The sequence below is a fragment of the Ornithorhynchus anatinus genome, chromosome X4, assembly GCF_004115215.2.
Source record: "Ornithorhynchus anatinus isolate Pmale09 chromosome X4, mOrnAna1.pri.v4, whole genome shotgun sequence".
Classification (NCBI taxonomy): Eukaryota; Metazoa; Chordata; class Mammalia; order Monotremata; family Ornithorhynchidae; genus Ornithorhynchus; species Ornithorhynchus anatinus.
Window position 1 is genome coordinate 991,910 of NC_041752.1, and position 14,264 is coordinate 1,006,173.

Here is a 14,264-nt window from a genome sequence, read left to right on the forward strand (position 1 = left end):
CCAAGCACTGTTCTAAGCGCTGGAGTAGACACAGGGGAATCAGGTTGTCCCACGTGGGGCTCACAGTCTTAATCCCCATTTTACAGATGAGGGAACTGAGGCACCGAGAAGTTAAGTGACTTGCCCAAAGTCACACAGCTGGCAAGTGGCAGAGCCGGGGTTTGAACCCATGACCTCTGACTCCAAAGCCCGTGCTCTTTCCAGTGAGCCACGCTGCTTCTCGATTGGGTGGTATTACCACCTGGGTCTGCCTGCCATCTCCCCATAAGACTGAAAGCACCTTGAACGCTGGGCCTGGTGGTCCTACTGTTGCCAAGTGCTCAGTGTAAAGCCCAGCCCAGGGTAGGCACCCAGTACAACACTTGGCACACAGAAGGTGTCCGGCACAGAACTCCACACAGGTGAGACGCCCAGTCTATTTATTTATGGGACTTAAGTCTCTCCCCGCAGGACCTCAGCCTGGGAGTGAGTCCTCCCGAACCTGTCCCTTCAGGCCTAGCTCAGGGGGGAGCTCTTCACACATCTCCCCCATGACTCGCCACAGCCTAAGGGAGGGATTAACTGCAACTCACCTCTTCCTCCTCGATGCCGGTCAGATCCCAGAAGTATCCCAGTCTCATCTGCAGGCGCTTCCAGTGTTCCAAAAACATGGTAGCTTGGGGCCAGAGCCAAGGGTAGAGACAGACACAGAGGAACGGGTTCAGCTCGACTCTTCAGGACATGGATGCAAACTCCCTAGTGGCCGGGTAGCGGGTGAGTGGTGGTGGTGGGGGTGGTGGGGGCGGTGGGGTGGGGGAGGGAAGGGGCTGGTTTTGGATCCTTGGGCAAGGGAGAATTCATGAGGCCATTTCATCCACCTCCCCTGCTTCCAGGCAGGTCTTCCCTGACTGCAATACTTCAAAAGTTCCGGGATCTATGGGACTACACTAGGCACCTCCCCCAACCCTATTTTCTTATTTTCCCCAAGAGGAATCACAGCCAGTAGCAGAGGAGTTTGGACAGATCCATGAATGAGTGTCTATGCTGGTTCAGTGAGGGAGTCAGGGATGGAGAAGGGGGAGTCAGCTGTGTTGGATGGTCCAGGTTGAGTTACTGGGGGAAAGTCAGGGATGGAGAAGGGAGAGGCAGGAGTGTTGAATGGTACATGCGGGGACATTGGGAGGAGAATCAGGGATGGAGAAGGAAAGATCAGGGGTGGAGAGGGGACAGTCAGGGCTGTTGGATAGTCCATGCTGAGTCACTTGCGGACTGTGAGGAAGGGGTAAACCAGGTCACTTGTCCCCCAGTGACATAGCATGAGTGCTTGTCCATGGATCTGTCCAGTCTCCTCTGGCCTTGCTGTTGTTTCTAGCCACACAGCTTCCTTTGGGAAAGGATCCCCTGTGGTCCCCACCGCTGGGGGAGGAACACCTCCAGCCTCCCACCTCCCACTCGCCACTTGGCAGGAAACCACCCCCACAGCAGGGCCACACCGCACTGACCCCACAGAGCCATGAAAATGGAGAAGACGACGGTGGCGGGGTTGTCGAAGAGGTGGCTGGCGCGGGCAGTGCCACAGGCTGAGCTCAGGTTCCAGTAGTCACAGGCCTGGTCGCACAGCGGGCACATGGTGAAGCCGCTCCGCTCATCACACAGCTCCTGGCTGCAGCGGCCACAGCGGGGCAGACTCAGGACTGGGGCGGGCCGCGCCCCGAGGACTCTGGGAGCCGGGACGGACACGCCCCCAGAGGCCAGGGGACGCAGGACCTGGAACCCGATGCCCCGGCCCCTGACCTGAACCCTTGGGCTCTGCCTCCTCCCCACACAGCACCGGGCAGGTGTCTGACCAGACCGAGACTTTGTCCCCCACAGAGAGGCCAGCACCCTAAGAGGAACTGTGTGCTGATATCCCTCTTTTACCCCTTATTGTTAGGGACGGACCATGCAACCCCCCTGACTCTCCTCTCTCCATCCCTGACTCTCCCTCAGTGACCCAGCGCAGACCATCCAACAGCCCTCATTCTCCCCTTTCAGTCTCTGATTCTCCCACTGACCCAACATGGCCCATTTCTAACTCACCGCTGAACAGAGGCAGAAAGAGACCCATAGTGCGACACAGTGGAGATAGATACAGAGAGAGACTCGGAGGCAGAGATGCTCAGAGACCTCACGAGAGACGTAGTGGAGAGAGGAGGCTCCGGCTGGGCCGAGAGCACGTGACGGTCCCGACACAAATTCCAACTCTAATGTAAACCAGCACAGAAGGCCCCACCCGGGCGGCCCCGGACCCACAGTTTCCATGCGGGGGAGATGGGATTTTCCACTCCCAGCAATCAACCTGTTCCCCGACCCCAGGCCCGGCCCTGGAAGGGAGCGGTGGGAGGGGCGGAGGGGTGTCAGGGGCGGTGACGGGAAGGACGTGCGGCGGAAGGTGCGGAAGGCAGGAAGCGCAGGGGTACTGGCAGACCTGGGGACGTCCTCCTCCAGGGTGGCACAGCCGTACAGGAACACGACGACACCGATTACGGAAGAGGGGATGAGGAACTCCGTGTACAGCCCCAGCCACGCGAAGTACAGGCCGATCTTCTCTCCAAAATACTTCCTGAGAAGACGGGGGCAGGGCGAGATGGGCATGTTGAGGGCTGCTCTCACCTCCTTTCCTTCCTTCCCTTTCCTTCTTTCACTTCCTTTTTTATGGTATTTGTTAAGAGCTTACTATGTGCCAAACACTGTACTAAGCTTGTATTAAGTACAAGTTAATCAGTTTGGACATAGTCCCCGACCAACATAGGGTTCACGGACTTAATTTCTATTTAACAGATGAGGAAACTGAGGTACGGAGAAGTTAAATGATTTGCCAAATGTCTCCGCCCTCCCTTCCTCTTATGCTCTTCACACAGGAGGCTCCCAGTTCTGCACTCTGCACACTGTAAGCATCCAGTATAGTGCTCTGCACATTCTAAACACACAGTGTAGTGCTCTGCATATTGAAGGTGCCCAGCCAGCACTCTGCATATAGTAGGCACCTAGTACAGTACTCTAAACATAGTTGACTTCCAGCACAGCACCTTGAATATAGTTGACTCCCAGTACAGCACACTGCACATAGGGTATCCAGTACCGTACTCTACACATAATAGGTGTCCAGTACCGCATTCTACATACTCGGAAGGTGCCCAAAAAACCCAATGATCGATCCACTGACTAGACATGCTGCTCAAAACAGGTCCTGGGGGAGTCTCATAATGCATGGGGCAGGACACTGGCATTGAGTCTCTCCCCCTGCTCTTACCTCCCTCCCCTTCCCACAGCATTTGCATATATTTGTACATATTTATTGCAGTATTTATTTTATTAATGATGTGCATTTATCTATGGTTCTATTTATCTATTTTGATGGCATTGGTGCCTGTCTACTTGTTTTGTTGCTTGTCTTCCCCCTTCTAGACTGTGACCCCATCTAGAATGAATGAATGAGTGGCAGGGAGCACTACACGTGGAAGCGAGGAGCACTGCAGTGGGAGGCAGGGAGCGCTGGCCCAGCACTCCATGAATCCCACAGAATGGGCCTCTAGGCCCAGGTCTTCCCCAGTGGAAGCCTCGTCCGGGGCGAGAAGAGGCTTGCATCGGAAGCAAGCAGAAAACAGGCCTTCCCCAGCTCCTCTCCGGCCGGCCAGCACCTCCCAGGAAATTCTGAGTCAGATGGCGGCAGCGAGCAAGAATCTCTCCTGGGCCCCGGGGCCCTCCTGCCCCTTCCCCAGCTCATTGCTGCCCCGGCCCTGCCTGCAGCTCTTGCTCTGACCTCTTGGCCCCTCCCTGCAACCCCCCCAAGTCTGCTTCTAGAGTAGCTCTCCTCGCCCATCCTGGACTGTCCCCACTACCCTCCTCCACTGGCCTTTCTCCCCCGCCCCACCCTTCTCTCCTATCTGCCGACACTTAATAATCACGGAATTTATTACTCACTTACTAGCCCCTGGGGTGGATACATGATATTCAGATTGGACCCAGTCCCTGTCCCATCACAGGCTGAAAGGGAGGGAGAACAGGGTATCTCATTCCCATTTCACAGATGAGGAAACTGAGAGGTGAAGTGACTTGCCTGAGGTCACTCAGAGGACCGGGGCAGAGTAGGGACTTGAACCTGGATTCTCCTAGCTCTTAGTCCTGCACTCTTTCTCCTGGAACACTCTGCACCTACACTCTTTGTATCTGCTTCAACCTTCTTCCTGTACTTCAGTTTCCCTCTACATAAAATGGGCAAAAGATATTTGTTCTCCCTTCCTTTGAGACTGTGAGCCCTGAGTAGGACAGGGACTGTAACAGATCTTAAAAACCTTATGGCCATCCAAGCACTTAGCACATAATAAGCACTGAGTAAACACCATCATAATGATTATGACAATTATTAAGCTAAACTCTGGGATGGAAACATGACTTCCCAGACCCTGTCCCACACAGAACAAGCTCCTTCCTCCAGGAGGCCCTCCTTGATAGTAATTATGGCATGTGTTAAGCACTTACTGTGTTCTAAGCACTGGAGCATTGATGGGGCTCCACCTCTATAAGAAATCATTCCAGCCTTTCCTCACTGAAGGATCAATTGTTTTCTCCCTTGCGAGACCAAAGCCGGTGTCCAGTGCAGGTGCCCACTTCAGCACTCTGCTCATAACTGGCACCAAATACACTATGCACACACCCAGAGTTCAGTACAGCACCCTGCATACAGCAGATAGTACAGTGCAATGCACACAGCCAACACCCACTACAGTGCCCTGCATACGGCAGGCACCCAGGAACTGAAATGCCTGTGACCACATGCCAGCTGTGACCTTTTGCCAGCTGAGTTCCAGGGCCAGCTGAGTTTCCGGGCCAGGGCACCTGCATCGCAGCTGCCATTCACGCCCCCAGGCCAGCCCCCGCCCCCCAAAATACCACGCAGACTTTTCCAGCGTCCACAACTCCTTCTGAGCCTCTAATTACGCTCCCCATGTGTGCCCCCACAGGAAAACCCTGCCTCACTGCGGAGTCTTCAAGACCTGCCAGATGGAATCAAAGCCACGAAGGAGAAGGGAAAACAGACCGTAGGAGGGGGAGGGGAGAGGGGAAGAGATGAAGGAGACAGAGAGAGAGATGGAAGGAAGCAGAGAGATGGAGAGACCAGAGATATGGGGGGAGAGAGGAAGAGACAGAGATAGAAGCAAAGAGCGATAGATGGAGAGAAACAAGGAGTTGGAGAGATAGAGGTAGAGAGATACAGAGAGAGGCAGAGAGAGATGGAGAGACAAGGAGATGGGGAGAGAAATGTAGAGACAGAGAGAAATGGAGGGAGGCAGAGAGAAATACAAAATTGGAGAGACAGAGAAAGATGGAGAGAGGTGGAGGGAGGCAGAGGGAGATATAAAACTGAGAGCCAGAGACAGAAAGAGATGGATAGAAATGGAGCTGGAGAGAGGCAAGGGTATGGGGAGAGACAGAGGTATTGGGAAAGACAGAGAGATGGGGAAAGTCAGAGAAGACAGAGACAGAAAGAGATGGAGAAAGGCAGAGGCAGAAAAAGGCAGTGACGAAGAGTTGGAAAGAGAAGAAAGATGAAAAGAAACAGAGTCTCCCACCTCCAACTCCGGTCCCTCAGGCAGGTCCTCCAGTCTGGAACTCAGTACCACCCACCCCTAGTCTACCAGACCACTGCTCTCCCAGCTTCAAAGTTGTCCCAAAACCCCACCCGATCCAGGAAACCACTCTCAACTCTTGCCCTGGTACCAGGCAGCAAGGAATGTGTTACCTCCATGAGAAGCAGCGTGGGTCAGTGGAAAGAGCCTGGGCTTCGGAGTCAGAGGTCATGAGTTCGACTCCCGGCTCTGCCACTTGTCAGCTGTGTGACTGTGGGCAAGTCATTTCACTTCTTTGTGCCTCAGTTACCTCATCTGTAAAATGGGGATTAACTGTGAGCCTCACGTGGGACAACCTGATTACCCTGGATCTACCCCAGCGCTTAGAACAGTGCTCTGCACATAGTAAGCGCTTAACAAATACCAACATTATTACCTCCATCTTCAGCTAACTTACTCATTCAGCTACTCCTGCTGACATACCGGTGCCCTTCCTGGCTTTGCTCTCCCTCCAGCTCCTTCTAGGGGTAATAACTCTTGTCGGCCTGGCTCCCCCTCTCCACTCTAAGTTCCTTGAGGGCAGGGATCATGTCTCCTACCTCTACTGTATTCTCCCAAGCGCTCAGTACAGTGTTCTGCACGGAGTAGGCGTTCAGAAACTACCACGGGTAAATGGAAAGATGGACAGACAGATGGGTGGACAGACAGGTGTTGGGGGAGGGGACAGATGGATTGGAGGAAATCGACCGCCCAGCCAAGCGAACAACCCCAGCCCTGGGGCTCCCCGTCAGCCTCCACCCCAGCCTCCTCCGGCGGCTCTGCCCACCACCGGCCACGTGCTGTGTGACCTCACCCTCTCCAAGCACCCTCTCTGAGCTCAGGTAGCATTGACCCCTGCTGGATACTCCATGACGTCATCTCTCAGGCTCTCCCCCCTGCCCCAGCCCCCTCAGCCTCACGTTTAATAATAATAATGTTGGCATTTGTTAAGCGCTTACTATGAGCCAAGCCCAGTTCTAAGCCCTGGGGTAGATACAAGGTAATCAGGTTGGCCCATGTGGGGCTCACAGTCTTCATCCCCCCTTGACAGATGAGGTAACTGAGGCACAGAGATATCAAGTGACTTGCCCCCAAGTCACACTAGCAGACAAGTTAGAACCCACGACCTCTGACTCCCAAACCCGGGCTCTTGCCATTAAGCCACGCTGTTTCTGATGATGGAGACGGGAAGTGGGAAGAGCAGGCAGGGCGGGCATCTTTGCGCACTATGACGGGGTGTGACCCCTCCCGGCTACACTTAGCAGGGGGGGCCCGCGGGGGTTGGGGGGGCCGCACGTGTCAGGGATCCCCCGAGGACTCACGTGGAGTGGGCGCGGCCGGCAGCCTCGAGAGGGGGTCGGGGAGGGAGGGAGGTTTTCTGGATTCCCGGCGTTGCCTCCGAGGGAGAGGTACCGCCCATCTCCAAAGGACACCGGGCTCTCCTTCCTGGAAAGCCCGGCCAGCCCGGAGCGAGGCCAGGGGGTTTCACCCTGGACGGAAGCCCAGAGAGGGGCTGAGGCTTGCCCAAGGTCACACAGCAAATCCGGAGTTCCGGACTCCCGTCCAGGGAATTTGTCCAAGGTTTCTATTCATTCCCGGCCCTGGGAATTTCAGGAACGTTTCTGCCAGCTCTCCTCTGCAGCCTCTGATCATGAAGCCTTATTAAAATGCTCTGTACATGACCGATTCCCAGTACAACCCTTTGAACACAGTGGGTGCCCGGTACAATGTCCTGCACATGGTAGACGCCCAGACGCCCAATACAGTGCTCTGCCCGCAGGGCACTGCTCATCACCTCTTGGCGACGCCAAATACTGACCCCGTCACTCTGACTGCTCCCCTGTGGAGGCAGAAAGTGAAATAATAATAATAATGGTATTTGTTAAGCGCTTACTATGTGGAGGGCACTGTACTAAGAGCTGGGCTGGATACAAGCAAGTCGGGTTGGACACAGTCCCTGTTCCACGTGGGGCTCGGTCTCAATGCTCATTTTACAGATGAAGTAACTGAGGCCCAGAGGAATGAAGTGACTTGCCCTAAGTGGGGTAGCTGCGACTAGCGATACCCCAGCCCCGGGTCTCCCGGACGCTGAAATTTGGGGGGGCTATTGGGTGCCCCTCCCGATAGCCATCCATTTAGGGGGAGCGGTGGGAGTAAATATCAGGGAGACCCCTCCCTCAGCTTCCACCTGCTCTCTGAGCCACAGACCAGACTGCTCTTTCTTGATCAATTCCAGCCCAGACGGAGCCCAGACTCCCGGGAGGAAGGTGGGGACCGAGGGGTTCACCTCCTATCTAGAAATTTTCCGTTCCCACCCCGGCAGCTCCATTAGGTGCTGAAGGCCCGGGATGAAGACCCGAAGACCCACGGCGGCGGCGGGAAGAGACCGGCGGCGGCGGGCGGAATTGCTGTGTAACAGCACCCCCTGTTGGGCGACTGCGGGAGTGTAGGCTGCGCGCCCCCGCCATTCCCCACTGCTCGGCCCTTGCAAACTCAGACCCTGACCTAATAACGTCGGTATTTGTTAAGCGCTTACTATGTGCCGAGCACTGTTCTAAGCGCTGGGGTAGATCCAGGGTAATCAGCTTGTCCCACGTGAGGCTCACAGGTAATCCCCATTTTACAGATGAGGTAACTGAGGCACAGAGAAGTTAAGTCACACAGGGGCAGAGCCGGAAGTCGAACCCAGGACTTCTGACTCCGAAGCCCAGGCTCTTTCCACTGAGCCACGCTGCTTGATTCCCCACCCACCAACCAGGCGGACTGAGCTGGGCGATCATTGGAATCCAAGCCCTCTCCCTGACCCGGCCCCGTCCCCTTCTCCCTTTCCGCCCCCCGGGGGAGGGCCTCACAGCACCCGACCTGGACCTGGGGGCGATCTCGTGGCCTTGCCAAGTAACTCGGACAAAGGCCGAAGGTGGGGGGGGGCTTCTGGGGAACAGTGACCCTGCACCACCCGTCAGGCTCATCCCGATCCCCCTGCTAGGAGAAAAGAGTTGGTAGGGGGGAGCATAGGGTGCCCAGAGATCTTACCGGATGAGGTCGATGGGCTGGTACTTATAGAATGCCCCATACTGGGCCCATTCTCGGTGCAGCAGCTGCGGATGAAACAAGTGTTAGGGAGGCTTGGGGAGAGGGGCAGGCGAGGGTCACCTTTCCCAGACCCCAATTGCCATTTTTCCCAGGACCTCGGTGGAGCGGCCCAGCAGCCCGGGATGCGGGAGGAGGGAGGTGGTAAGAAGCTGAGCTGAGCTGCTTCCCGGGGAGCCAGGGAGATTCTAGTTCGGCCTGTCCCTCTTGGTTTTTGAATCTCTCTAGAAAGCCACGTGGCTCTGTGGGAGGCAGGGAGATACTGGAAAGAACATGGGGTGATGGAAGTCCGCGGTTCTGCCCGGGCTCACTGTGAAGCTTAGTGGGGTCGCCGAACCTCTCTGGGCCTCGGTTTCTCCTGTATAGAATGAGGAGGAGGGTCCCAGCCTCTCTGAGGCTGAAAGGGTGGGGTAGGCACAGAAAGGGAGTGAAAACATCGGACAATGGAAGGGGTCATTTGGGGAGGCCCCTTCTGTGCTGGTTCTTCAGCAACCAGAGTGTAGAAGCAGCATTCCCAGTGGAAAGAGTCCAGGCCAGAGGACCTGGGTTCTGCATAGAACAGTGCTTTGCACATAGTAAACACTTAACAAATGCCATCATTATTATTATTATTCCGACCTCATCACTTACCTGCTTTGTGACCTAGAGAAAATCACTTCACTGAGTCTCAGTTTCCTCAGCTGTAGCATGGGAATTCAATACCTGGTTTCCCTTCTGCTGGGCTGATGGGGGAATGAGGCCCAGAGAGGTGATTCAGGCTTTCCAAGGTCACACAGCGCTCAAACAACTACTGTAGAGACATTGGCTGCCCTGGACTCCCCAGCTTCTGGGTTCTCTCCTCTCCCAAGGGGCAGTCACTGCGGGTTCAGTGGCGGGGGTGGGGAGGGGCTGCCTGTGTCACCGCCTCCTTGAGGGACCCCAGGTGACACTGGTCAGGGGGCTTCTCAATATCCCCAGGGTCATCCCAGAGGGGTCAGCTCAGAGGGGAAGACAGTGTGGCCCAGGAATCAACTCTCAGTTAGGAGCTAGTCAAGTCTGCTCTGCATCTTGGGGAAGGTTGCTAAACACCTCTGGGCTTCCCACTGTCTCCCCCGCTCAAACCCCGAGGTGGTTCAAGAGAGCCTCGGGGCTGGGCCAGTCTGGGGGAGAGGGGAGTCCTACCCGGGATGGGGGTAGTTCTGAGTCGGCAAGGCAGAAAGACCAGTTTGGGGTGCAGCAGGAGAGGGCAGACTGCTCCCTAACTGCTGGTGCCTGGTGGGCCTGGATCTGGGAGAAGAGTCAGGGGAGAATGGAAGCTGGCTCAACAAGACTCCGACTCACAACTCTCCAACCTGGGGCCCCTAGCTCACCCCCTTTCCCTGCCTGGAACCCCCTCCTCCCTCATTCCAAGCCCCCTCTGGCAAAGCCTGCTAAAAAGCCTCCTCCAGGAGGCCGCCTGTGATTGGGGTCTGCCACTTTTCAGCCCCCTCAGGCCTCACGGCTTTTTCTTGTTTACTTGTGTTTTTCTCATTTGCTCCTCTGCTCTTTCTGTTCCTCCTCCTGATCTGCCCGTCTTTATTGGCCGTTCTTCCCCTTCACACTAACTCAGTGAGGGCAGGGAACAGATTTTTATTTCTCTGGTAAGTCCCCAGCACCCAGCCCAGCTCTCTGAACACAGCAGGCGCCCAGCCCAGTGCTCTACCACAGCGGGCGTCCAGCCCTGCATTCTACCCACAGTGGGCATCTAGCCCAGCGTTCTACCCACAGCTAGTGACCAGTCCAGTGCTTTGCCCTCAGCAGGCATCCAACATACACTCTGTATCTAGCAGGCATCCAGCACAGAACTTTGTCTACAGCAGACAGCCAGCGTAGTGCCCTGCACACAGTGAACACCCAGGGGAGGATGAGACACTCCCACTACTTCTTCAAGATGCTGAACATCTTGAACATCCTAAAAGGTGTACAGACTGGGGCCAGGACCCATGAGTTCTCCTCCTGCGGTCCTGGGTGACCTGAGTCAAGTGTCTTCCTCTCTCTGGGCCTCAGTTTGCTTGTCTGAGAAATGGGTGTGTGGGGGCATTGGGGGGGACACCAAGCCCCACAGGAGGGGGCGGGAACAGACTCTGCCTGATGAGCAGGAGAGCCTCGGCTAACAGGTTTTCTTCCAGTGACCCCCACCCCAGACCTCCTCACCCCTGCCCTCTGAGTCCAGTGCTGGAGATCCCAATTTAGAGGTGAAACAACACAGTTAAAGGGGTGGGGGGGGGGACTCCCTCTTCCTCTTTAAATGCAAAGGGACAGCTCAGGAAATTAAAGCCCGAGACCGCTGGCGTGGGATAGAAAACAGATGAGGTACAGCCCCCCCACAACTCGGATGGAGACCCCCGGGTTGGCGACGGCGGGGACGGAAGGGGGGCCAGGGTGAGAGCCAACTCTGCCTGAGGAGTGCCCGGGATTCTGGGAAAGATCACTCTAGTCTGAGCATTTAACACTTCATAAGGGGCCCTAATGGGCAGGATGAAACGGCAGCAACTAGGGAGATGAAGAGTTTTCCAGATGGTGGGGGAACTGGGAAGGGGTGGTTGTTATAGGCTCCACCCACACACCCCAACACATACACACTCAGGCACACAAGCACACATACACACTCTGCTGAACAGTGGGGGAGGGAAAGAGAGAGGAGGGAACACGGTCCCTGCCTTCGAGCAGCGGCCACTCTGTTGGAGAGACAGGATTCTCCCTCTCTCCCTACCTTCCTAGTGGTCACAGACCTACAAAGGCAGATGCTGGAATCTCCCTGGCCAGCCTAGGTCTATCCCTCCCCCGCTGAAGGATGGGAGCTGGACAGTGCAGTGGCCCGAGGCCCTTTTTCCTCCTGCCCCACCACCAGCACAGCCACAGGCCCAATGTGACCCCTTCTTCTTGGTGAGCCCTCTGGGTGCCACCATCTCCCTTCTCCCGACTCCTCTCCTGGCACCCGATCAATGACTGATTCGTCTGAGACTGGACAAAGGAACCGTCCTCTGGAGCCGGCCCCGCCAGCAGCCTGGTCTCTATGTTTTATGCTATTTGTTTAAGCGCTTACTATGTGTCAATCACTGCTCTAAATTCTGGGGTAAATACAAGTTAATTAGGTTGGACACACCCCCTGTTTCGCATGGGGCTCACAGTCTAAATAAGAAGAACAGGAGAACTGAGGTACAGTTAAGTGACTTGCCTCATGTCAGCAAACAATTGGAGGAGCCAAGATTAGAACCCAGGTCTTCTGACTCCCAGGGCCGTGCTCTTTCCAGTAGGCCATGCTGCTTCTCACTAAACTCCTAAGGCCTTTGGAAAGTTGCCTCTGCCTCTCTGTGTACTCACAGACAACCTCTGAACCTTTGATTTCTCAATGGTAAAATGGGGATCAGATCCCTTCCGGTTTACTCTCAAACTGTGAGCCCCAGGGGAGACAGGGATGGCATCTATCCCAGGGCTTAGCACAGTGCGTGCACACAGGAAACACATAGCCCCATAATTATCATTATTATTATTATTTGAGCATATTAGGTTTTCAAACTGCCAAAATTACAATGAGCTCAGTGTTACAGAATTGCACAACTTACCTGTCCCTGAGGGAAACCTTCAGGAAATACTAAACCTGGAGAATTTCGGCAAGATAAAGGGGAGAGAGTGCGCTGTGGTTTGAACTACAGATTATGTCTGCCGACTCTGCAGTTTATATTCTCCCAAGCACTTAGTACAGTGTTCTGCATTCAGTAGGTGTTCAATAAATTCCATAGATACATATCAATATAATCTGGAAATATTTATTTATATTAATGTCTGTAATATAAGCTCTAAATCCATTGTGGGCAGAGAATGTGACTACTCACTCTGTTATACTGTAGTGCTTAGTACTGTGCTCTGCACATAGTAAGCGCTCAATAAATACTATTGAATAAATATTATTGAATGAATAAATATGAGTGAATGATTTAAACAACAACAGAGGATTTATTAAGCATTTACTGTGTGCAGATCATGGGCCCACAGATGGTACAATCCTGGATCCTGGTTCTGGGAGTCTAGTCCAGTCTCTCCCTCTATTGGTCCTCCCAAACCTGGGAAACATTCACCCCGGGCCCCCGGGGGGAAGAACTGGAACCAAATATTACGTCCCCTCCTCAACCCATCCTATTTCAATTGAGATTTCACCCATCCCTTGGGAAGCAGCCACCTGGTGGTTCAGGGGGATCTAGAATTGAATCTAGAACCTACCCAACAGTCCCTTGGGGAACAACTACCCTCATCATATTAATCTATGGTATTTACTGAGCCCTTGTGTGCAGAGGACTGTCTGATGGCTTGGGAAAATACAATAATAATAATGTTTACGGTATTTGTTAAGCGCTTACTATGTTCCAAGCACTGTTCTAAGCCCTAGAGTAGATACAAGGTAGTCAGGTAGTCCCACGTGGGCCTCACGGTCTTTATCCCCATTTTACAGATGAGGTAACTGAGGCCCAGAGAAGTAAAGTGAGTTGCCCAAGGTTACAGAGCAGGCAAGTGGCGGAGCTGAGATTAGAACCCAGGTTCTTCCGACTCCCAGGCCGTGCTCTATCCGCTAAATCAGGCTATTTCTCAGTGGGATCAGGCCATGGAGGGTCACATCTGGGTAGGATTGCCACAGTCCTTCAGCCCATTGTATCTGGACCCCCATCTAGACACTCAGTACATCACTGGGGGTCAGGGATGAGGGTGTGAAGGTCCACCAGTTAAGCCCCCTCCTTTCCTCCACATACTCCCATTCCCCCCGCCCCCCCCCCCCGCTCCGCCCGTGCTCCCTGGGGGGTTGCAGAATTACCTTTCGGTCATTCATGTCATCATCAGGACTGCCGTATTCACCCTGAGGGGAGAAAACGACTTGGGTTAGTGGGGGTGGAGCACAGGGGGGTGGGGTGCAAGGAGGAACAGGTTGCAGGGGGTTGGGAGGAAGGGGCATGGGTGAATTTATGTGAAAAGACAGTAAGGGGGGAAAAGGCGATTCCATATACTTATCAAAATGCTTAACAGGAATCCTGACCCTCCCAATGAGCTGACAAACCTCTCTTAGCAGTTGCTTTTTTTTTTCAATTGTATTTTGTTAAGCGCTTACTATGTTCCAGTCACTGTACTAAGCCCTGGGGTAGATGCAAGTTAATCAGGTTGGACATAGTTCCAGTCCCTCTTGGGGCTCCCAGTCTTAATCTCCATTTTACAGGTGAGGGGATTGAGACACAAAGTGACTTGCCCAAGATCACAAAGCAGACAAGTGACAGAGGTAGGATTAGAACCCAGGTCTTTCTGCCTCCTAGGTCCATGTTATGTCCATTAGGCCATGCCGCTTTGTGGGGGAGGGGGCAGAAGGAGAAGGGGCCACTCAAACCGGTCCATTTTGCTCCGGGAAAGGCGCTCTGGAAAGAAATTTCCTTAGGCAGGAGGTGGATATGATTAGCCAGAATCAGCCTAGTGGATTATCCGCAGGGTTCAATTATCCGTGCTGCCCTGAAGCAGAGATTGGGGCGCCGGCCATGCTCGGCAGTGCCT

The 14,264-nt window shown here is 54.4% G+C and overlaps 1 protein-coding gene across 1 annotated transcript in view; it reads right to left on the minus strand.

The window, feature by feature from the left end:
- The window catches only part of ANO2 (anoctamin 2), a 69,492-nt gene that overhangs the window by 39,334 nt on the left and 15,894 nt on the right, over positions 1-14,264 (minus strand). The window contains exons 8-12 of the mRNA XM_029054157.2: positions 13,543-13,584; positions 8,661-8,725; positions 2,447-2,581; positions 1,482-1,642; positions 573-655 (exon numbers count right to left, since the gene is read on the minus strand). Coding sequence (XP_028909990.1) covers positions 573-655; positions 1,482-1,642; positions 2,447-2,581; positions 8,661-8,725; positions 13,543-13,584 — 486 coding nt within the window. The remainder of the gene's footprint in view (positions 1-572; positions 656-1,481; positions 1,643-2,446; positions 2,582-8,660; positions 8,726-13,542; positions 13,585-14,264) is intronic.